We start from the raw sequence: 25,020 nt of genomic DNA on the forward strand, positions 1-25,020 counted from the left end.
AACCTCCCTAGATGTGGACGGAAAAGAAAAATTGACGAGAGATTTCAACAAAATACCGTATTGTGCGGATGGTGGATAATGAACCTCGACTAACATCCAAACAAGTTCAAGCTCTCCTGCAGTCCGAGGGTACAACAGAGTCAACCTGTACTATCCGTCGGCATCTGAATGAAAAGGGACTCTATGGTAGGATAATCAGGAAGACCCCACTTCTGACCCAGAGATATAAAAAAGCCAGGCTGCAGTTTTCCATAACTCACCTGAGAAAGCCAAAACGTTTTGGAAGAATGTTCTCTGGTCAGATGAGACAAAAGGCCTCAAAATAGAGTTTACAGGGGGAAAAAACATGGCCTACAAAGAAAAGAACAAGGTCTCCACATACAAACATGGCAGAGGTTCCCTGATGTTTTGGGGTTGCTTTACTGGCATTATGAAGTCTGAAGGCTACCAAAAAATGTTGCATCATTATGTAGGGCCCAGTGTGAGAAAGCTGGGTCTCCCTCAGAGGTCACAGGTCTTCCAGCACGACAATGACCCAAAACACACTTCATTAAGCACTAGAAAAATGGCATGAGAGAAAGCACTGGAGACTTCTAAAGTGGCCATCAATGAGTCCAGACCTGAATCCCATAGAACACATGTGGAGATATCTGAAAATGGCAGTTTGGAGAAAGCACCCTTCACATCTCAGACACCTGGAGCAGTTGGCCAGAAGAATGGTCTAAAATTCCACAGAGCATTGTAAGAATCTCATTGATGGATAGCGTTTGTTCGCAGGTATTTTGTCTAAAGGTTGTGCTACCAAGTATTAGGCTGAGGATGCCAATACTTTTGTCCGGCCCATTTTTTAGAGTTTTGTGTAGAATCAGTATGCTTAAATTTTTTTCCCCCCATTCTCTTTTGTGTTTTTTCATTGCAAGCAAAATAAATGAAGATATTACTACCAAAGCATATGTAATTGCAATCATTTTCTGGGAGAAATTGAGCATTATTTGACAGAATTGCTGGGGTGCCAATACTTTTGGCCAGCATTGTAGGAATGTACAGTGGGGCAAATAAGTATTTAGTCAACCACCAATTGTGCACGTTCTCCTAGTTGAAAAGATTAGAGAGGCCTGTAATTGTCAACATGGGTAAACCTCAACCATGAGAGAGAGAATGTGGGGGGAAAAAAACAGTTAATCACATTGTTTTATTTTTAAAGAATTTATTTCCAAATCAGAGTGGAAAATAAGTATTTGGTCACCTACAAACAAGCAAGATTTCTGGCTGTCAAAGAGGTCTAACGTCTTCTAGGTCTAACGTGGCTCCACTCCTTACCTGTATTAATGGCACCTTTAACTCATTATCGGTATAAAAGACACCTGTCCACAACCTCAGTCAGTCACACTCCAAACTCCACGACTGCCAAGACCAAAGGAGCTGTCGAAGGACACCAGAGACAAAATTGTAGACCTGCACCAGGCTGGGAAGACGGAATCTGCAATAGGTAAAACGCTTGGTGTAAAGAAATTAACTGTGGGAGCAATTATTAGAAAATGGAAGACATTCAAGACCACTGATAACCTCCCTCGATCTGGCGCTCCATGCAAGATCTCACCCCGTGGCGTCAAAATCATAACAAGAACGGTGAGCAAAAATCCCAGAACTACACGGGGAGACCTAGTGAATGACCTACAAAGAGCTGGGACCACAGTGACAAAGGCTACTATCAGTAACACAATGCGCCACCAGGGACTCAAATCCTGCACTGCCAGAAGTGTCCCCCTGCTGAAGCCAGCCCACGTCCAGGCCCGTCTGCGGTTCGCTAAAGAGCATTTGGATGATCCAGAAGAGGACTGTGAGAATGTGTTATGGTCAGATGAAACCAAAATAGAACTTTTTGGTAGAAAAACAGGTTAACGTGTTTGGAGGAGAAAGAATACTGAATTGCATCCGAAGAACACCATATCCACTGTGAAGCATGGGGGTGGAAACATCATGCTTTGGGGCTGTTTTTCTGCAAAGGAACCAGGACGACTGATCTGTGTAAAGCAAAGAACGAATGGGGCCATGTATCGAGAGATTTTGAGTGAAAATCTCCTTCCATCAGGTAGGGCATTGAAGATGAGACGTGGCTAGGTCTTTCAGCATGACAATGATCCCAAACACACAGCCAGGGCAACAAAGGAGTGGCTTCTTAAGAACCATTTCAAGGTCCTGGAGTGGCCTAGCCAGTCTCCAGATCTCGACCCCATAGAAAATGGAGGGAGTTGAAACTCCGTGTTGCCCAACGACAGCCCCAAAACATCACTGCTCTAGAGGAGATCTGCATGGAGGAACGGGCCAAAATACCAGCGACAGTGTGTGAAAAGCTTGTGAAGAGTTACAGAAAACGTTTGGCCTCCGTTATTGCCAACAAAGGGTACATAACAAAGTATTGAGATGAACTTTTGGTATTGACCAAATACTTATTTTTAACCATGATTCGCAAATAAATTCTTTAAAAGTCAAACAACGTGATTTTCTGTTTTTTTTTCCACATTCAGTCTCTCATGGTTGAGGTTTAACCATGTTGACAATTACAGGCCTCTCTAATATTTTCAAATGGGAGAACTTGCACAATTAGTGGTTGACTAAATACTTATTTGGCCCACTGTATGCATTTTTTGTTTATTGAAAGAAATTATACTCATGTAGCGTTAAGGCAGTTGACCTTTGCTGGGTTCTGTATAAAAAGGCACATGGATTTTGTGGGTACTGTGTGAAAAAAGTAGTATACCCGGCCAGCTGTGTGGTATCAGCAGAAGCCGATACTGTACCTCATTTTTGAAAAAATATACTTTTTTTCCCCTTATAGTACTAAAATATTACATAATCACTTGGATGTAAAGTGGTGCTATTATGGCTTGGTCAGACACAGCTTAACTCATTGTCTGCCATCGACGGTGATAGACGTCCAATCCATTTGAAGTTGCAGGGATGGCAGCGAATGAAAGAACGTTCATTCGCTCCTTCATTAACAGCGGGGTGCATAGTTGGCGGCAATCTTGGAAAGGTCGACCAACATTTGGAAACTATATCTTGAAGAGTACATATGAAGCAGCACTGCCATCAGTGTTGTTTTCGTCAACGAAGATGATAACTAAAATATTTTGTCAACGAACAATTTTTCAGCACAATGACGTCACGATGACGAGTTACGATTGCATATTATTTTGAAAATCAACCAGATCCACCATATTTTTACGCAAGTGACTTCCGGTCTGTCCAATCCTAGTAGTATTGACGCAGGAGGGTCGTGTTTCTCGTCAAATAATAAACTCTGCCGTTCTTTTCGCGTGCCATGCGTTGAGTCGCTTCTGGGACTGGTGTGCACTGGCTGATTGAATTTAAATGCCGCGTTTCACTGCGTTGACGCGGCGGTATCGTTGTTGCGCCGTAGACGTTACTGGTGTACTACTGGGGTAAGGGCCCAAATACACCAGATGCATGATTGTTCCGGTTCCGGTCCGGCTCAGTGTTGACTGCGTGCCACGCAGTACGTCAAAAACAGGCAAATCATACCAGCTGCGCACGGCTGCGGTCCGCCAACTCCGTTCCCTCGTGAGCGCTCGCGTGATCGCCATTTATAATGTGATAATGTGCCATTTAAAACAACGAAAAACACACGGAGTCTATACTCATCAGAGAAGCAGAGAGAGAGCACATTTTTTCTTAATTTGCATATTGATATTTTAGTTATGTCTGTCTCCTAATTCCAGATTGACTGCATCATGTTGAGATCAGGGCTCCGTGTGTGGGGGGTAGGGGGGCGGGGCCCTATTTTGCCCTTGGTTGTGTCGGTGGGTTTATATCTTTGTGCACGTTTAGAATTTATGGCACATAACATCTGATAGAGCTGTTATAAACAACTGTTAAATAATCTGTAATATTTATAAAATGGATAGCGAATTATATACTACATGAACTAAAAAACAGCGTACTTGGTGTCTCAACACTGCAGATTCCTTTGCCCAGCGCAAACTGTTGGGTTTTCTATGAAAAGTCAAGTAAAATGTAGGAAAGAAAGAGAAACGTCTTGAATAGACCACCAGGTCGAAACTTGTGGGTGTCTCTTTATTCTCTTTCGTACTTTTCCCCCTCGACTCTGTATACAAACCGACATTGTGTGTGCGCCGGACACGAGAATTTCTGAAGTGGAGCCACTTTCAGATATGCTGCTTTTTTTTTTCCGCTCAAAATTGTCAGCACGTCGTGTGTTTGATATCATTGCCACAAAAACACACATAATAGGACACCTTGCAGCTTCCCTTTTAATGCTGTCCTTATAATAACGATCTGCTGCATCGTATATCACTTTGTGACTTTCCACCTCCATGATGAAACGTTCTTCGTCCATGTTTGCTGGTCTTTAAACCGTGAATAAGCAACTGGGCTGTTACGTCCAGGCCCACCTCCGCCCATTTTGTCGGATGCGTGTCCGTCAAAAATTGAAAATAGCCTCTACCATCCGGCGGGCTGCGGCACGCCGGAGATAGTCCGCAGGCAATCCGGAGCACTGACGCGGCCGGTATACGTTGAACAATAGGATATAATGGGAACGGATTGGGTCCGGCACTATTTTTTACCGGAGTCCGACCGGAACAGCAACGATCATGCATAGGTGTATTTGGGCCCTAAGAGAAAATTAAAAGAGCTGCCAATAAAAACACTGACTAACATGTTATTTCTTAGTACTCCTGATACCGATGATGTCATTTTCGTATCGATATCGGCGCAACACTAGAAAAAAAGTCTAAAAAATGTTGTCCAGTAGAGTACAGTTACAATACCGTATTTTTCGGACTATAAGTCGCGGTTTTTTTCATATTTTGGCTGGGGGTGCGACTTATACTCAGGAGCGACTTATGTGTGGAATTATTAACACATTATGATATAATTTCACATGTTATTTTGGTGTTTTGCAGTGACACTGATGGTTTTGTAGAGTTGTTAGCATGTTCTTATGCTATAGTTATCTAAGTTATCTGAATAACTCTTTATAGCTATGGCCACGTTCGCGTTCTGCCTTTGGCAGTGTATGTTCAATTGTATTATTGACTTTTTTATCTTGAAATGGATGCATTTAGTTTGTGGCGCTTTCACGCCCACGTGAGGGCGCACTCGCACTTGTTTACATGACACGCCCGAAGAAGACGGACAGCTACGTAGCTCTGAGTGAGTGAGTGGGCGAGTTAGCTAGAGAGAATAGACGGATGCGAACCTACTTTCATTGTTTATGCTTTTAAATCATCTCTACAGAGGCAACGCCTGCGTGTATCATCTTTTCTGTTGTTGTTGTGTGTTTTCCACCCGCGATCGGACACTTAGAGCCAGTTGTGTGGCTGTTTGAACGATGTGCTAATGATAGCGAACGCATGCTAACCTGTTACTTATTGCTAATAGTACCTAATTATCATTTATTTACGTTGATGCGAACCTGTTTTCTATCGAGGACCAAATTGATTCAGCAAATTATACGGACGTCCAGCATTGTCTTTTGGGAGTTCGCTGTATAGCCAGGACAGGCCGTAGCGTAGGACAGTATATTCACATTTCGTTGTTCATGCACTGTACACTGTACATTTATTTAGCATGTTGTTCTCTATTGTATTTTTATATTAAATTGCCTTTCAAGATGACATGTCTGTTCTCTGTGTTGGATTTTATCAAGTAAATTTCCCCCCAAAATTCGACTTATACTCCGGTGCGACTTGTATATGTTTTTTTTCTCTTCGTTGGGCATTTTATTGTTGGATCGACTTATACTCAGGAGCGACTTGTAGTCCGAAAAATACGGTATTTAGTCAATCTTGTAAACGTACTGTACTGATTCAAAGGTTACTGTGGGCCTACCTGGAACTTGTGGGCTGACAGGTGGTCTTCTGGGCCTTGCGAGTCCACTCTGTCGGGTAAGATGGTTTGTTTTGATCCTGGTTTTGTCATGGTGAGCTGGTCCAGGGCGTCCTGCACCGTGGTCAGCTTGCCCTGCATTCATGCAAATGGTCATATTACACATAGGCACATATGTCCAAGTCCACTCACAACAGTTGAAAACCCTCATTGTACAGACCATTTGACAAACTATTTTACATATGGTTTTACCTCTCCCATATGCATTAACAGGTGCTATAAATTGGTGAACATGTCAAAAAATGAAAATGACTGCACTAATGTAATTTTACATGCAGAAAATGAATTTGTCATTCAAAATCTGGCTATTTTTTAAAATCCTTTTCATAGTTGTTCCACCCAAAACAATGCATCAGGCAACATACACTTTTTTCAGCAATTCATGTTTTGAAATCACAAAAAGAATTGATGATCATGTCTATCTTTTTAGTGCTGCACTTGCTAGTACATGTTGACAGAATGATAGAACTGTCACAAAAAGAGAATAGAAAGCCTATGGATAGCATGCTAGCAGTCTAAAAAAATCTGGAGCTCATTCTGAGTGTGACATCGTCATCAGCTTGAAGATATTTTAGTGGGCTGGGATCTATTTTCATTATTAATTTTTTTCTGTGACTTTTTTGGATAGATTTGTCTCCAAAATACAGTCTGCCAACATTACAAAGTCACGTTCTGTTAAAAGTGTTCGAACAGTGTTTAAACACACTATAAATGTATTGAACATACAAATAAAATGAGGATGAAAATCATATAGCTCCATTCAGGAGAAAGAACATCTATCTCACACGCACATTTGGTCCGGTCCGTGTGTTACATTTTAATGCTGCCATTTAGGTTAAAGAACACACCTGTGTGAGGGCTGCCTGCGTCCTCTCCCAGCGAGGGAACACATTAGTGAAGGTCAAAGGTTCAGAGCCCCCCAAGAAGAGGTAGGCGTGTGGTGGGCGTCTCGGGTTGACATCTGTGTTAGAGAGAGAGCAGAGAGTGGGAAGCACATTTTCAACCACCGTCTTTGTGTGGCGTCGCAATAATCTACCTTTGCAGTATTGCAGCGTCATCTCCATGGCGCGCTTTCTCTCGCCGTGACAGCCGTCCGCCTGCTCATCTTCTGGGTTACGCTGCCACAGGTAAACTTCAAAGCGGTTGTCAAGAAGGAACAGGGCTGGAGATAGATGAGCTGGAGTCAAATAGGGTACCCACATACCAATAATCTGGATGAATTTGAGCCTTTTCCTTCCCGATAGTCAGATGTCTCTGACAGATGATTCTAAACAGTTCATTTTAAAGTGAGAGTCTTCACATGTTTCAAAAATGGGTTAAGATGTAAAAGGTCCCGTGCCATCACAATCTAATTTTTTCCATATCGGTCCAAACAAAGATGATGATAAATTCAGTGTAAAGAACACAGCGATCCAAAGTGTATTTATTTATTCATGTATTTATTATTTTAGCATCTTATTACATATTGATTTTTTTAAAATGAAAAATATTGGCCGTCCAATATTTTGGACCAACCTGAATAACTAGAAAATGGCCTTCTGGCTTTTTCTTGCATACCCAATAATAGGACAACAAAGATTTTAAAAAATTAAAAAGTGAAACATGCAACCTGTAAAAAATAGGATATGTGTCTACTTGATAAGTGTCAAATCTGCTCTTTGGGCTCTCACCTGGAGGGGGTGCAGCATACAGGCTCTCCTGGATGAAGGGCATCGCAGCCACAATGCCCGGCAGGCTCGATGGACTGTACAGCTCGTCAGCCCGGAATTCACCGGAGGAGGCGCTCAGGTGAAAGAGGCGTGGTGTGAAGTTATATTTATATGGATCTGTTGGACACCAAGTGTTGGGAATCCATGAAACATTACACCCAGAATGTGCTCATGTAGAAAGGGTGTAATTATTTTGCTGTAATTGCCTAATGACATGCTAATGTCATATTATGACTTGAGATACATAATATGTTGGAATGCAGTAATTTTAATCAGACTGATAATAATTTCTCAAGTATGTCTCCTAAAAATGCAAAGAATGAAGTACATTAAACTTGACAAAAAAATGACATTAGCTAATGATATAAATGACATAGCCCGATTATGATTAGGATTGGGCATCGTTTGAAATTGAGCGATTCCGGTTCGAATTCCGGTTCCATGTTTCGATTCCGGTTTGGATTCTTTTAAGAGGCAGGGTCAATGTTTCTCGATTTTTTTAAAATTATATGAATTTAAAATGTATTATTATTATTTAAATGAATTTTAAATTATTATTATTATTTAATAATGCAATTAATATGAAATTCATTAATTATATGAACTTCTCACAGGGTTATTTTTAATTTCTATATAAATGTCAGTCTTTGAACTCGAATGTGATGAAGTTACTTTCCACAGGAGTGCACTTTCACAAAGATGTTTATTTTTCAAAAGCTCACGGAGAAAACATTTACTTATATTCTTTTGACATACATGTACCTTAGCTGGGAGCTACAACGAAGCATTAGTATACATTCTTCTATTGATTATAATTTGATCTAGATGAGACAAAATAATAAGGTTTCGTTATTTATAAAACCGATTCTGTTGAGTTTACAGACACATGCAATGTTTATGTTGAGACAATACCAGTTAGGCCAGTGAGTGGCGCTGTAGTAGTGTGTACGTATAATGCGGAGAAGAAGAGATGAGAGCGTCTGGCTAGGATGCTTTGTGATGTGATGCTATGTGTTCACTGCTACGAGTTCATTAAAAAAGTAACCGAATGCTTCATATGGCTACTTCTTTCTAAATAAGCAACACAAAAGATTCCAAAACAAAAATCCTTTTAATACTGTTGAGTTCAACTGAGGCGTCTACTGCTTTAAGATGGCGGCTGTTTACCAACGCCAGCATCTAGTTCTCTTTACATGTTATAATGCCGCCCAGTTGGTCATTTTGCATCTAGTTCTATTTACATGATATCGACTATAGCTCGACGTAATAATACGACTTATTCTCGTACTATTTTCCATCCATCCATCATCTACTGCTTAATCCGGGGTCGTATCGAACAGCAGAAGACATACGTAATGTATTGTTTTACTTACCTGGTTCTGACGGCGCAGCGTGTCAACTTCGTAGCACTCAGCTAGCTTTGAACTTGGCACTTCGGCTATATCCCATGAAGCCGGTCGTGCAGCCGCCTTTGCATGATATAGTTGTGTTGCAATTTTTTTTTTTTTTTTTTTTGTAAAGTTAAGCCAAACTTTTGAGCGCCACCCCCGCATTGTGTCCATGGTTGTAATCAAGATGCAATGCACAAACACGCGCTTCTTGTGGCTTCATCATAGTGGTTTTCGGCAGCATTTTTTTTCCCGCTCAGCGGTCAGGGCATCGAAATATGGAATCGAAATTTTTAAAATTCAAACGGTTCCGGGAGATCCGGAGTGTTAGAACCGGGTCCCATCGGTGCTCGATGGTCGATGCCCATTTCTAATTATGATGTAGTGATTTTTGTAGTGATAGTACCTTGTAGCATGCAGTCATAGGCTTCCCTGTCCATGTGTCCAAGTGCCGCCCAGAAGTCAGTGGGCTCTGAACCTTCCTCTACAGCCTGGCTCTTCACTAGACTGCTTTTACTCAGACCCAGTTCTTGCGGACACCTATTATTGTGTACAAGCACACAATAATACGTTGAAGGTATGCGCAACCTGAAAAGCGTCCAGCTGACACGTTTGATTGAGAGAACATAAAAAAATCACCCTTTAGTGAGTTGCTCTACGACTCTGTTGGCCACCTCCCTGCACCTAACAAGAGCTTTACATCCATTCCAGAGATAAAGCGCCGCCTGCTGGCCGTTAATCAGGACCATCGAGCCCCTGGAGCGCAGAGAGGCACAGCAGCATTCCACTTCCAGCAATGAGCCCGCATCGGGATGCTCCCCTCTGACACAAAACAGGCGCCACTTGTCTGCTTGCTCTGCTGCAAAACAATAACATTTAATCATTTGAGAATAAAATACTACTACTGGATATAAATCAATTTGCAGCACCTGTATGAGAAGACGAGGCTTCTCTGCGGCCTTTATGAATAACCAGACCTCCCTTGAAAAGCTGAAGGAAAGAAAGAGGCTCCTTTCCTTCATCAACCACAACCTTCAACAAAAACAAGACAGGCTTTCACACAATGTTCCAAAAGGCTATAAAAAGCTATATAAAAGACAGCAAAAGTTCTATACTACACTGTTACCTGTGATTCTTGATTAATATTCTTCCCAGTGGAAAGAAAAGCAGCAGTGTCCTGTCCAATCATGTTGGAGTTAAGTCCATGCCACAGGAAAATAGCCGTGCTGTGTTCACATTGGTCCCCGGCGTTATAAGTCCAGCGGACCACGTACGAGTCCCCCTCGTGTAGTTGTCCCACGCTCTCCAGGGGTGCCTCGCCATCATCCAACTCATGGACGTGCCACGTGTCCAATCCCACAGTCCTCAGGTCCGATGTGCCCGAGTTGGCCATCGTGCTACAGGTGGATCCGTCTGCTGCCGCCTCGCTTGACAAGGAAGTGTTGGTGTCGGAAGGCTTCGGGAGGTCACATGATTTCGTCAATGAGGGGGACTGGGGGAATGTTCCAAATACATTCATTATGTACTGTATTTATTATTAACATACAGTATTTACATAACGTTTACGAGCAACATAAATGTAATTGTAGTTATTTCAATACAACTCTAATAATCTATAGAACTCTAATGTACCATATTTAGCATAACTGTAACATAATTACATAATTAAAGTCCCATTAACAAACTTTTCCACAATACTAGCACCTTATTGACTAGAGATGTCCCGATCGATCGGGTCCGATCACATCATTTTCAAAGTATCGGAATCGGCAAAAAAATATCAGCTATGCCTTTTTTTAATATACAGTATATATATTTTTTTTTAATAAATCGTTTTCTAATTGTATTTAATGTTACAGACATAATATGTTACACTTATCCAGAGTCTTTAGTTTAGGCTTAAGGTAGGGTTATCAAATTTATCCCAATGACGGCTGTAATTAATTTTTTAAAAAATGTATCACGTTAAAATATTTATCGCAATTAAGGCATGCGCTGCACAACCCACTCACGCATGGTCGCGCTGCAGCTGCAATGATGCCGTTTTACCAATATAGAGAGCTGAATGGCAGCGTAATATGAGTAGAGTGAATTTTGGCAGCCTTTGGAGCCTTATTTTAATTGTCTAAAGCCTTAAAATCCCTCTCCCTACAGTTAGAAATATCACCGGAAACAATGTGGGGAAGCAGGGTAGCAATTGATCTTTTTCTTATCACCTTGAATTATATCCCATCGCAGAGAAGATATATGAATTGGTAGCACTACGCACAGTCGTGGTTTCACTTGTCATGGTTCCACTTCCCATCATGCATTGGGCATGGCCTTCAGTATCATTTACTGAAAGCTCAACAAATACACTAGATGCCAATATTTAGTCACAATATACAAAGTCACAAGTCTTTCTATCCGTGGATCCCTCTCACAGAAAGAATGTTAATAATGTAAATGCCATCTTGAGGATTTATTGTCATAATAAACAAATACAGTACTTATGTACTGTATGTTGAAAGTATATATTAGTCCGAGTTTTATTCATTTTTTTCTTAATGCATTGCCAAAATGTATATGATCGTGAAAAATTATCGGGAATGATTGGAATTGAATCGGGAGCAAAAAAAAGCAATTGGATCGGGAAATATCGGGATCGGCAGATACCCAAACTAAAACGATCAGGATCGGATCGGGAGCAAAAAAAACATGATCGGAACAACCCTATTATTTACAAAATATTTTATTTTCTTTACACCTTAAATTTACAGCACATCATACGCTCTGTGCAGCACGAATGCGCCAATTTAACATCATGTATTATTTTCCACTCTTTGGCTGCCATTGACAGCAACAGCTTAATGCTAACAAACAATGCAAAATGCCATAACATCATTGTCGCAATCTGATAGCCCACTAAGCAACAGATAATTGAATAAACATGGTGAAGCAACACATAAAGACAGACAATTTGCAGAGACGAATAGGCATATTTATTGTCCTCTGAATAGAATCCATTTTGACTGGGAGGGGTTGGCAGTGTTCGTTCGCTGCCAGCGCCTCCCAGTCAAAATGGATCAGATGTCTATTGCGGTCAATGAAAGCCAATGAGTAAATGTTCTCTACAGGTCGAATGTACAATGCATTGCACAAACCTTGGTCTCGTTTTCAGTCCAATCCACAAATTTTTCTTTGAACAGAACAGTCTCGTTGCTTTCCGTGATGACACCGAAGAGAGCCCAGTTGGGACGCCCCTCACCCATCCTTTAAAAATGACAGCAACTCTATCATAGGTTACTTAACAAAGTTAGCACTCTTTGTCTTACAACTGCGTGTCGGCAGCTGGCTGCGTGGGATCCATCGGATTGACACGGCAGTTCCTGTAATCGTAGGCTCCGAGCCACACCTGCCGACTCATCTGAAGCGCCATCTTCTGACGTTCGGCTGGCACGTCCTTTCCCAGCCACAGATAGACCTCGCCGCCAAAGTCAAACACCAGTGCCTGGAGACACACACATTGCAGAGCTCCAATGTGAAATTACTTTTTAATTCATAAATAAATCAATGTAAATGAAATAAATGCATGTATAAACTAGGAAGGAAAATTTATTTGTTGCGGTCCTGTTTTGTTCTTTCATTTTGCGTTTGCAGGCTATGTGAAGGGTAAAGTTTATTATTGCGTGTTTTATACACAACAATACAAAAGCGGAAATTTTCTTATGGGAAAAAAATGTGTAATATATATATATATATATATATATATACATACATACATACATAAATGTGTGTTGTTTTTAGGCAGGAGGCTGTAAAATTGATTGAATTTCCATACATTTTAGTAGGTTGATTTGAGAGTGACAGTGTTTTGAAATATCTCAAAAGGCACTACTGTACTATTTTAGTTGTGTGGTACAGGGGTGTATTCTTTGTAATGGAAAAATCAGGACTAAACAAACACAAAAAGGACCTCATTGGAATCCAGCATGGAGACGCTCGGCATGGAGGCCCAGCCTTGTTCATGGGGCACCAGTCTGTTGTCCAGCATCTTGTATACACAGTTGGACTCCACAATGCCACGCTCGTAAAGCTCATCCTCCACTGCTGCACCAGCTTCTGTTTGTAGGCAGCAAAAAAAAAAAAAAGTGAATGTTGGGCTACTTCCAGGTTCAGAGAGCATAATGTCACAAATGGACGGTACCAAATATGACACAGTCACTTTAAGAAGACTCCGTTAACTCATTGGATGCTACTGACAGCTGTAGGAGCTAAACCAACACATTTTGACTAGGAGAGGCGGGCAGTTAATAATCGCTGCCACCCCTCCCAGTCAAAATGGATGGGACGGATAGCACCGTTGACGGCAATGAAAGATGAGCATGCACATGTAGTCCCCCGAGTTTAAATGAATTGGATATCTATTCTTGATTGGACATCTATTGTTGTCAATGGCAGGCAATGAGTTGCATATTATAAGTGAAATTTGGCATGTAGGCAGGGCCGGCCCAGCCTATACGCAGACTGTGCAGCTGCTTAGGGCCCCTGACCACTAGAGGGCCCCCAATCTGGCAATTGTTTAATTTATATTCTATTTTGTTTACTACAGTTTGCTTTATTTGACTGTTGTGAGTTTTGATATTTGATTACAAGCTTAAAAAATATAAGTTCGTACTTCTTTCTTTCCTCTTTTAGAAAAAGGTTTGGCGCTATCTACTGTAAGTACTGAAAATCATTTGGGGGAGAAGTTTGAAGTATGCAGTGCAACACAATCTGATTAATATACAAAATATGGACGTATGGCTTGGATTGCATGTATGGGTTTCACAGTACACTGTGACGAAATGGTGGGCCAAAAATATGGGCCCATTTGCATTATTTTGCTTAGGGCCCCCAAATGGCCCGGCCCTGCATGTAGGCCACACATACTATATATACCAAATGTTAATATTGTGACACTTGCCCTAAAAAGGATAAATTATACAAAATATTTTGTGTGATTTCTGTACTTGGACCCAAAATATTACCTTTCTTTTTTGGCCCCTGTATCATTCCTTGAAAAAAAACTAAGCAGCTACAGTGGTATGAAAAAGTATCTGAATCGTTTGGAATTTCTCACATTCCTGCATAAAATCACCATCAAATGTGAGCTGATCTTTGTCAAAATCACACAGATGAAAATACAGTGTATGTTTTAACTAAAACCACCCAAACATTTATAGGTTTTCAAAATTTTAATGAAGATAGTAGTATGCAAACAATGTCAGAAGGGGGAAAAAGACGTGAGTGAACCATCACATTTAATATTTTGTGCCCCCCCCCCCCCCCCCCCCGTTGGCAGCAATAACTTCAACCAGACGGTTCCTGTAGCTGCAGATCAGTCTGGCACATTGATCAGGACCAATCTTGGCCCATTCTTCGCTACAAAACTGCTGTAGTTCAGTCAGATTCCTGGGATGTCTGGCATGAATCGCTGTCTTTAGGTCATGCCACAGCATCTCAATAGGGTTCAAGTCTTGACTTTGACTTGGCTACTCCAAAACGTGTATTTTGTTCTTCTGATATACTGTACTTCTGTGTTTTGGATCATTGTTTTGTTGCAGCATCCATCCTTTTTTTAGCTTCAACTGTCGTACAGACGGCCTCAGGTTTTCCTGCAACACATCATTATAAACTTTTGAATTAATTCCTCCATTAATGATTGCAAGTTGTCCAGGCCCTGAGGCAGCAAAACTGTCCCAATTCATGATGCTCCCTCCTCCATGCTTTAATGTGGGGATGAGGTGTTGATGTTGGTGAGCTGTTCCATTTTTCCTCCTCACATGACATTGTGTGTTACTCCGAAACAATTCAACTTTGGTTGCATCAGTCCGGAAAATATTTTGCCAAAACTCCTGTGGAGTGTCCAAGTGCCTTTTTGCGAACATTAAACGAGCAGCAATGTTTTTTTAAGACAGCAGTGGCTTCCTCTGTGAAGTCCTCCCATGAACACCAGTCTTGGACATAGTTTTACAAATAGTTGATTTGTGCACAGAGATGTTGGACTGTGCCAGCCAGTGATTTCTTTAAGTCTTTAGCAGACATTCTAGGGTTCTTTTTTTTACCTCTCTGAGTATTCTGCGCTGAAGTCTTGGCATCATCTTTGGTGGACGGCCCCTCCTTGGGAGAGAAGCAACAGTGCCAAACTCTCTCCATTTGTAGACAACTTCTCTGACTGTCGATTAATGAGGATCCAGACTTATAGAGTTTGGTTTGTATTCTTTCCCAGCTTTATGCAAATCAACAATCCTTGATCACAGGTCTTCAGACAGTTCTTTTGACCGAGCCATGATGGACATCGGACAATGCTTCTCATCAAGATATTTCTTATTTCTTGTGTCTTATAGTTGGCAAGGCAGCTTTAAACCACTCATCAGTGATTGGGCACACACCTGACTTTAAATGTTTGGTAAATATTGGTTTCAATTGCTCTTTAAGTCTCCTTAGGCAGAGGGTTCACTTACTTATTTTCCCCCCTTCTGTCATTGCTTGCATGCCATCCTCATCAAAGTATGAAAACCTATAAATTCTTAGTTTTAGTTAAAGCAGACACTGTATTTTCATCTAGGTGATTTTGACTAAGTTCAGATAACATTTGATGGCGATTTTATGCAGAAATGTGAGAAATTCCAAAAGGTTCAGGTACTTTTTCATACCACTGCAAACAAAAAATGAATCAACCAACCCAATCATTAAAAAATGAACTAATTAACTAAACCAACTTCTCTGAAATATTCAAAGGGAGTAACAGAACCAAAGACGTTTTGGACCTGGGTAAGGAGTCTTTCCTCCCAGAATGCTCCAGAAGTCTGTGGCCAGGCTACTGTCAGAGTTGAGCCCCTCTTCCAAGTGGATGACACCGGTAGCATTGCAGCCCAGGTCCTTGTGGCTTTGAATGAAAGATGCCAAATCTAGGGCCTAAAGTACAAACATCAAATATTCAAATATTAATTTTTACCCATTTTAGTATTCAAGAACCATCCTATGAACGTACTGAACTCCTGATATTCCAGAGAGATTATTGTCTTAATTGGACGTCTATTACTTTAAATGGCAGTAAGTGAGTTAAAGGTTTATGACTTCTTTGGCCATCTAACAGAAGATCCTCCCCACACTTCAAAATAGTTCCATGGTACCAGAGATGTACAGTGCTGGCCAAAAGTATTGGCACCCCTGCAATTCTGTCAGATAATGCTCAATTTCTCCCAGAAAATGATTGCAATTACAAATGCTTTGGTAGTAGTATCTTCATTTATTTTGCTTGCAAAGAAAAAACACAAAAGAGAATGACAAAAAATATTAAATCATTATCATTTTACACAAAACTCCAAAAATGGGACCGACAAAAGTACCCTCACTTGGTGGCAAAACATTTAGACAAAATAACTGTGAACAACCGCCTCCGGTATCCATCAATGAAATTCTTACAATGCTCTGCTGGAATTTTAGACCATTCTTCTTTGGCCAACTGCTACAGGTCTCTGAGATTTGAAGGGTGCCTTCTCCAAACTGCCATTTTCAGATCTCCCCACAGGTGTTCTATGGGATTCAGGTATGGACTCACTGCTTGCCACTTTAGAAGTCTTCGGTGCTTTCTCTCAAACCATTTTCTAGTGCTTTTCAAAGTGCGTTTCGGGTCAGTCTTGCTGGAAGACCCATGACCTCTGAGGGAGACCCAGCTTTCCCACACTGGGCCCGACATTATGATGCCAATTTTTTGGGTAGTCTTCAGACTTCATAATGCCATGCACACGGTCAAGCAGTCCAGTGCCAGAGGCAGCAAAGCAACCCCAAAACATCAGGGAACCTCCGTCATGCTTGACTGTGGGGACCGTGTTCTTTTCTTTGAAGGCCTCGTTTTTTTCCTTGTAAACTCTATGTTGATGCCTTTTCCCAAAAGACTAGAGAACATTCTTACAAAATGTTTTTGGCTTTCTCAGGTAAGTTTTGGCAAACTCCAACCAGGTTTTTTGTGTCTCTGGGTCAGAAGTGGGGTCTTCCTGGGTATCCTACCATAGAGTCCCTTTTCATTCAGGCGCCGACAGATAGTACGGGTTGACACTGTTGTACCCTCAGACTGCAGGACAGCTTGAACTTGTTTGGATGTTAGTCGAGGTTCTTTATCCATCATTCGCACAATATTTTGTTGAAATCTCTCGTCAATTTTTCTTTTCCGTCCACATCTAGGGAGGTTCGCCACAGTGCCATGGGCTTTACATTTATTGATGACACTGTAGACACAAGAACACTCTGGTATTTTGTGATGGACTTGTAGCCTTGAAATTGCCCATGCTTCCTCACAATTTTGCTTCTCAGGTCCTCAGACAGTTGTGGTACACACAAGGACACAGGAAAGAGGCTGAATAATTAACCTGATTAATTTTAACTGGCTGCAAGTGTGATTTAGTTATTGCCACCACCTGTTATGTGCCACAGGTAAGTAACAGGTGCTGTTAATTACACAGATTAGAGAAGCATCACATGATTTTTCAAAGGATGCCAATACTTTTGTCCGGCCCATTTTTGGAGTTTTGTGTAAAATGATAATGATCAAATTTCCCCCCCCCCCATTCTCTTTTGTGTTTTTCCATTGCAAGCAAAATAAATGAAGATATTAATACCAAAGCATTTGTAATTGAAATCATTTTCCGGGAGAAATTGAGCATTATCTCACATAATTGCAGTTGTGCCATTACTTTTGGCATGCACTGTAACAATGTGGTACCAAAGCAAGACTTTACTTTGGCTTTTTCTGTGTCATTGGCCGACTGTCCATTCCACAGGATGCAGTTGTCTGTAGTCACCAGCAGGTAGCAGCCCCCACTGTTTAAGGAGCTGGCCGAGGGCCGGGCCAGGCGGACCTGCACGTGCTGCCTTCCTGTCGGCACAGACGGTCATCAGTTGAAGTTGGAAAAGATGTCACTATTGCCTTTTTTCTGACCTTTGATAAATAGCAACATGGGGCTAGTGAAGGGTGGATGACACTCCTGAGGATCCGGAGAGGAGCTGACAGAATTTGATTTGGACGAATTCTTAGAATCTGCAGAATGAACATGAACTCGAGGTGAGTATTAATGCAAACGAGAGAGAACCCAGAAATGCGCTCACTCTTCTCAGTTTGGATCCTCTCCTCGGCAGCTGCGTTGAGCCCCATAAAGTCCTGCATGACATCCTCGCGGGCCGCCAAAGCCCGGAGAGGATTTCGGGATCCCTGAGTACGCCGGGACGGGCGCACAGAACGCCGGTGTTCTGCCACTGCAGATGTGAGCCTGCCAACACGTATAACAGGAAAGCAAGACAGCAGTGAGCATTTACAGTAAGGGTGTGGTGTCTCAAATTTCTGCTATAGTCACATTGTGGCTTAGTCCTGCAACATACAGTACTGTGTTTTATACTTGCTCACATGGGGCTGTTGGTCTGGCAGAAAAGATCCAGGTTTTGTCGCGAATTTGAGGGAGCTCCACAGGGTGGGCAGGTGTACAAACCATTCTCAGGTGTCGATTCTTCTTGGTAAACTGCTGAGGACAAAGCATTATAATGTATTATGCACACAAAGCAGTCTACTGTCATTACTTCTTGAGTCCTTTTTGTGGGGCTACACATCATTTAGTGCTCTCGACAACGCCCTCTGGTGGTTAGTAGGGAAAAATAGAGATGTCGTAGTGGGCTTGATTTCCAAATACTAGTCCTCCTCAAAAAATAGCATATTGTGATAAAGTTCCTTATTTTCTATAATGTACTGATAAACATTAGGCTTTCATATATTTTAGATTCATTACACACAACTGAAGTAGTTCAATCCTTTTGTTGTTTTAATATTGATGATTTTGGCAAAAAAAGTCAAGAAAACCCAAAAATCCCTATCTCAAAAAATTAGCATATTTCATCCGACCAAGACAAAAAAAGTGTTTTTTAATGCAAAAGTCAACTGTCAATTAACTATATCAGCTATGCACTCAATACTTGGTCAGGAATCCTTTTGCAGAAATTACTGCTTCAATGCGGTGTGGCATGGAGGCAATCAGCCTGTGGCACTGCTGAGGTGTTATGGAGGCCTAGGATGCTTCGATAGCGGCCTTAAGCTCATCCAAAGTGTTGGGTCTGGTGTCTCTCAACTTCCTCTTCACAATATCCCACAGATTCTCTATGTGGTTCAGGTCAGGAGAGTTGGCAGGCCAATTGAGCACAGTAATGCCATGGTCAGTAAACCATTTACCAGTGGTTTTGGCACTGTGAGCAGGTGCCAGGTCGTGCTGAAAAATGAAATCTTCATCGCCATAAAGCTTTTCAGCAGATGGAAGCATGAAGTGCTCCAAAATCTCCTGATAGCTAGCTGCATTGACCCTGCCCTTGATAAAACACAGTAGACCAACACCAGCAGTTGACATGGCACCCCAGACCATCACTGACTGTGGGTACTTGACACTGGACTTCAGGCATTTTGGCATTTCCTTCTCCCCAGTCTTCCTCCAAACTCTGGCACCTTGATTTCCGAATGACATGCAAAATGTGCTTTCATCTGAAAAAAGTACTTTGGACCACTGAGCAACAGTCCAGTGCTGCTTCTCTGTAGCCCAGGTCAGGCGCTTCTGCTGTTGTTTCAGGTTCAAAAGTAGCTTGACCTTTGGGAATGCGGCACCTGTAGCCCATTTCCAGCACATGCCTGTCCATGGTGGCTCTGGATGTTTCTATTCCAGACTCAGTCCACTGTTTCTGCAGGTCCCCCAAGGTCTGGAATCGGCCCTTCTCTACAATCTTTCTCAGGGTGTGGTCACCTCTTCTGGTCGTGCAGCGTTTTCTGCCACACTTTTTCCTTCCCACAGACTTCCTACTGAGGTGCCTTAATACAGCACTCTGGGAACAGCCTATTTGCTCAGAAATTTATTTCTGTGTCTTAGCCTCTTGCTTGAGGGTGTCAATGATGGCCTTCTGGACAGCAGACAGGTCGGCAGTCTTGCCCATGATTGCGGTTTTGAGTAATGAACCAGGCTGGGAGTTTTTAAAAGCCTCAGGAATCTTTCGCAGGAGTTTTGCGTTAATTCGTTGATTCAGATGATTAGGTTAGTAGCTTCTTCAGAGTACCTTTTCATAGATTTTTGTTTTTTCTTGACTTTTTTGCCAAAATCATCAATATTAAAACAATAAAAGGCTTGAACTACTTCAGTTGTGTGTAATGAATCTAAAATATATGAAAGTCTAATGTTTATCAGTACATTACAGAAAATAATCAACTTTATCACAATTTGCTAATTTTTTGAGAAGGAACAGTACATGGTCTCAACTTTGATTCCTAACAATGGATGAACATGCCAGCTAAATTTGGTGGGGATTTGGTTATGAGGGGAAAAAAAGCTCAAAAAGCAATTCATTTGCCCCAAGAATAATAATAAAAAAATATATCCCTAAATGTCTCATGCACATCTGCTTTCACCTTCAAATGAGCAGGTTGGCGCTTCAGTAGATTGACTGTTGTTATGACAGTTGGTTTTGCCGACTAATTGTGAACATTCGGCAGCTGAAATTTAAAAAATAAAAAAGATGATCAGATATAACAAAAAAAAAACGTTATATACAGAATGGTTGTATGTTAACTCACTTGCTGTTTCTTCCACCTTTATCGACTTAGAACACACATGTATGTCTTCCTCATCTACAACGGACTAAATAAATGTTGTTTGTTAGAATGGAAACAAAACCCAAGCAACAAAAATAAAGATTTTCAGATTTCTTAACCTTCTGTTTACTCTGAAGAGGACTCTGGTTGTCTGTCGGAGATGTCACCTCCTGAGCCTCGAAGGACTGATTGTTCTGAAATTTTAAAGCACCAACTTTATTTAAAAAAAAAAAAAAAAACATTTGTGTTTAAAAGCCACATTTTAGATGTATAATGGAAATTCGTAGTTGAGGTTTTAATTAGGGCTGTGACAAAATATCGAAATGGTGATATATCGTTACACTTTGTATCCCAAAATGTTATCGATATGCTTCTGCCAAGAATCGACATATCGTTTTGAAAAGGTATCAATGTCTACAAAAATAAATAAATAAAAATGAACCAACAAGTTGCTACCAAAATGCTCGACGCCCAGTCCATTTAGACTGGGAATGTTCGAAACCAGAGCGTTCAGTCATTCTGTCCGATTTTCAGGGAATTTACAGGTCACTTGCTGTTCATTTTAGGGCATTTACAGGTCATTTTCTGTTGAGTTTGAGTCACTGCCTATTCATTTGGGTGATTCCCGGGTCATTGCCTGTTCTTTAACTCAGAATAAACAGGAAGATACCCATAAAATGCCCCCAAATCAACAGGACATAACTGAAAATGAACAGGTAAATGACCCTAAAGGGCCCAAAATTACCTCATTTCCTGGCATTGGCTGCCACTACCGGCAACAGACGTTCTGGGAGGCAGCGAATTCCCACTTCAAACGGATTGGACGTCTACTAATGATAAAATCATTCCAATTCACAGCAGAAGCTTGTTTTTCTGTTTATTATTTGTTTGTAGAATATCCTAGGAGAATTTGCTGACCAATGTATCGATAATCGTTGTATCGCCATGTCATCAGATCATCGTTATCGTGAGCTTTGTATCGCAAATCGTATCGTATCGTACCGTGAGGTACCAAGAGGTTCCCACTCCTAGTTTTAATAGTGCTTTTCTGTTGATTTGAAACTTTGTAATTCAAAATTGCTGCAACTTCAGCTGCAAATAAACATGCAGAAATTACCTTGTTGAAGCACATGACATACTGAGGTGTACTGCTGGAAAAGACCGATGCATAGACAGGCTCCTGTGTGAATACAAAATATATTACATTACATTAAGATGCATTTCATTTTCATTTTAGACTCACCCAACACTGAGGCTTCATTCCGTCTGTACGAGATTTTTCGCCCTAAAACACACCAAGGAGTACAGTTCTAGTTCATGCACATGAGAATGTGAAATGATGTACTTGGGTGCTCTTACCTTACTAGTAGTACCATTGATCATGTGGTGAACTTGAGTGTCGCTATTCACGGGAGCAACCTGAAGACATGCTGATGTAGAAGCGTCTTCATTATGGTGCCTTTTGGAACATATTATACAGACTATTTAAGGTACTGTGAAAGGTTTGAAATGAAATAGGAGGAGGGGATAAAAGACCAAAAAATGAAAAAATTGGAAAATTATTACAACTACCTCAAGGATGGTGCCATTGGATCATTTGAGGGATATTTTGTATGGGAGTTGGTACCTATTATGAAATAAACCCCCCACCCCACCTAAAAAACTAAATCGGACATGTTTTGTCCCCACTTTATCCCCCTTTTAGCATTAAAAATAAAATCACATCTTAAGACAGCAGTTTTATTTACCTTTCAGATGATGCAAAGTTCTACATAATGCATTGTGGCTCCTGGTTGACTGCAAGCAAACCATTGAAATCCCCAAGGAGAGAACCCCAAGGGGGTTATTTTCAAGATACAGAGTTACTTTTGATGTCAAAGTTCTTGAATTGATAGTGTTACTCAAGTCCCAAATGGGTTTGTTGAAATTTTGACCATGATGATTATTCCCCCACCCCCAACTGAAGTGGTGTTTTACTTTTAAGTATTATAATGCTATTTTGTCCATTTTCACTGTCAATGACAGTGAATGAGTTAGTTCAATATTTCGGAGGTATAACGATTAGGGATGTCCAATCACGTGATAGGAAATTGGGCCAGAGCACGTAATTTTTAGAAAGATTACAATCGGCTGAAAAAGATGGGGTTTCAAGACAAAGCAACAAAATAAGATGTCCAAGTATACTGTCAAAAGAAACAAAAAAAAAAGTGTTTTGTACTACGCAACATTTTTAGAAGATTGGAATCGGTTGGAAAAATAGTTTTAAAGATTTTTTTCATGGCTACATAGCAGCAAAATTAAGAAGGACAATAATACTGTCAAAAGAAAAAAATATGTTTTGTAATACATTATTAAATAAATAAATAAATTGCCGAGGTAGATCGGTAATCAGTATCGGCAGATCCTCAAAATCAGGTCACACGGACTCAAACTCGGGTGCAAAATATGTGATCAGGACAACTCTGATATGAATGTCACATTTTGAATTGAACAACTAAAATGAATGAACCTCTCCTCTATATTCTAAGTAGTAGTTGCTCCCACCTGCTAGTGTGTTTCAACATCGCGTGGGTCGTCGGCGGCATATAGGCATTGGTTTCCCGCCGGCCACGTGTCCTCTGTCTCCATGGGGCGGCTGCCCAAAGGTCTTCCCCCACGGCCTCCCGCCTAGCCGTGCGCGCATTTGGCATGTCTCTGTGAGAAACGGGGCCATTGCGCTCCGCCTTGGAACTCTTGGTGCGCTCCGAGCGACACCTCCTCAGGCTCCCCATGATCCCGGGCTCCGAGTCACAGCGCTGCATGCCCTGATCGAAGGATGCGGGATTGATGTCGGGTTTGGAGCAAGAGAGGCGCAGCTCGCTGGGCTTTAGGTTGTTTGATGAGGCCTGCTGTCTGTCGCACAGGTGAGGGGCTAAAGACAAGATGGGGAGCTGCACGGGGCCTTTCTGCAACTGAGCACAAAATTCAACTCGTAAGTCAAGGCGGCACTGTATTAGCCCCACTCATTAAACCCACTTACCAAGCTGACTTCATCCACCGTGATGGGCTGCGTACGGTAGCGGGCGTTCTTCTGCCTCCGCTTCTCGGGGGCTTCGTCGGCACCCGGCCCCTCGGGCAAGAAAAGTTTGTTGAAAAGAGCCAGCTTCTCGCTCACGCTAAGCTTGCAGCCCTCGTCATCGGTTTCCGCTTGCTCTTCCTGCGGCGGGCACATCTCCTCTGGTGCGTCCGGCAGGGTGCTGCAGGCCAACAATTTGAAAGAAGATGGATTACTTCTTGCAATTTAAACTTTTATAGGGCACTCATTTAACTCATTGGCAGCCAGTGACGGGGCTAGACATCTATTTCATTTTGACTGGGAGAGGCTAACAGCGAATAATCGTTACCAGCCCTTCCAGTCAAAATGAATTGGACGTCTAGAGCCGTCAATGGCAATGAGACATGAACACTCACGGCCAGTTCTCCCAGTTGAAATGAAATGGACTATGAAACCAACATTAAAAAAAACTACAACCGTAGAGTGCTATTTGAGGCTACAACTATAGTGTACTTCTACTTTATGCATCATAATTTTGTTTTTTAATGTTCTGTTCATTTGCAATTGTACAGGGTGTTTCAAAATGGTTGACCCCATTCTAAATGCCCATACCTCTGAAATTGCATGATGGATCTTAATGAAACTAAATACACTTTATGTTGAAGGTCATAAGTTTTATTGGTTAAATTTCCAAAGAAAAGTACAAGTATTTGTTGGTTCTATGACAGATTTTCATAAATGTTCAATATGAGCGCCGCCTGTGACTCTGCACACGTCGAGTCGGTATTCAAGCTCGTGCCGAACTCGTTGAAATTTCTTGAAATTTTTGGTGCCAAGGCCAAATTTGTTTTGTAGTTGGTGCCTTCTTTGCAAAATTTGTGAATGTCTTCGATGACTGAGTCCGAGCATACTCTAACAGGCAAATGCCTTTTCTTTTAAAGTGAACAGCCTTTCTTAACCTGAAAAGATAGAAATGCCAAACGTTACACACAAAAACTTGTGTTTCTACACAAGCTGAAAATTTGAGGTCATTCCAACGAAAATTGTCAAAATTATTGGCCTACGGGGTCAAACATTTTGGAACACCCTGCATTTATTCATTCAAAAATGTATTTAAAAAATGATTAATTATAATAATTTTAAAAAGTACTGCACCTTTAATTAAGACCTGGCAACCACATATGTGGACATTACATTTTGGGTCAAGTGGGCCACACTTGTATACCAAACAGGTGGGTGGAGCAGCCAAAAATTTGATCGAGTAGCGTTGATTCAAAATAATATTACCCAAGTAAAAGTAAAAGTAGTCATCCAAAAACT

General features: G+C 41.4%; 1 protein-coding gene across 8 annotated transcripts in view; it reads right to left on the reverse strand.

Annotated features, from left to right (window-relative positions):
• svilc (supervillin c) overlaps positions 1–25,020 on the reverse strand; it is a 46,065-nt gene that overhangs the window by 1,271 nt on the left and 19,774 nt on the right. For 2 of the 8 annotated variants that reach the window (XM_057861130.1, XM_057861128.1), the window contains exons 9-33: positions 23,686–23,902; positions 23,211–23,617; positions 22,026–22,125; positions 21,910–21,951; positions 21,784–21,846; positions 20,786–20,860; positions 20,649–20,712; positions 20,484–20,567; positions 18,456–18,570; positions 18,161–18,321; positions 17,994–18,092; positions 17,794–17,930; positions 15,823–15,970; positions 12,987–13,132; positions 12,346–12,521; positions 12,175–12,283; positions 10,158–10,523; positions 9,961–10,063; positions 9,671–9,890; positions 9,438–9,571; positions 7,605–7,760; positions 6,971–7,096; positions 6,783–6,895; positions 5,878–6,009; positions 1,199–1,480 (exon numbers count right to left, since the gene is read on the reverse strand). In XM_057861130.1, coding sequence (XP_057717113.1) covers positions 1,385–1,480; positions 5,878–6,009; positions 6,783–6,895; positions 6,971–7,096; positions 7,605–7,760; positions 9,438–9,571; positions 9,671–9,890; positions 9,961–10,063; positions 10,158–10,523; positions 12,175–12,283; positions 12,346–12,521; positions 12,987–13,132; positions 15,823–15,970; positions 17,794–17,930; positions 17,994–18,092; positions 18,161–18,321; positions 18,456–18,570; positions 20,484–20,567; positions 20,649–20,712; positions 20,786–20,860; positions 21,784–21,846; positions 21,910–21,951; positions 22,026–22,125; positions 23,211–23,617; positions 23,686–23,902 — 3,589 coding nt within the window. In that variant the 3' untranslated portion in view covers positions 1,199–1,384. Of the gene's footprint in view, positions 1–1,197; positions 1,481–5,877; positions 6,010–6,782; positions 6,896–6,970; positions 7,097–7,604; positions 7,761–9,437; positions 9,572–9,670; positions 9,891–9,960; positions 10,064–10,157; positions 10,524–12,174; positions 12,284–12,345; positions 12,522–12,986; positions 13,133–15,822; positions 15,971–17,793; positions 17,931–17,993; positions 18,093–18,160; positions 18,322–18,455; positions 18,571–20,483; positions 20,568–20,648; positions 20,713–20,785; positions 20,861–21,783; positions 21,847–21,909; positions 21,952–22,025; positions 22,126–23,210; positions 23,618–23,685; positions 23,903–25,020 lie in introns of those variants that run through there. The other 6 variants (XM_057861133.1, XM_057861134.1, XM_057861131.1 and 3 more) reach the window with 6 other exon arrangements.

Source organism: Corythoichthys intestinalis, chromosome 16, assembly GCF_030265065.1.
Source record: "Corythoichthys intestinalis isolate RoL2023-P3 chromosome 16, ASM3026506v1, whole genome shotgun sequence".
Taxonomy (NCBI): domain Eukaryota; kingdom Metazoa; phylum Chordata; class Actinopteri; order Syngnathiformes; family Syngnathidae; genus Corythoichthys; species Corythoichthys intestinalis.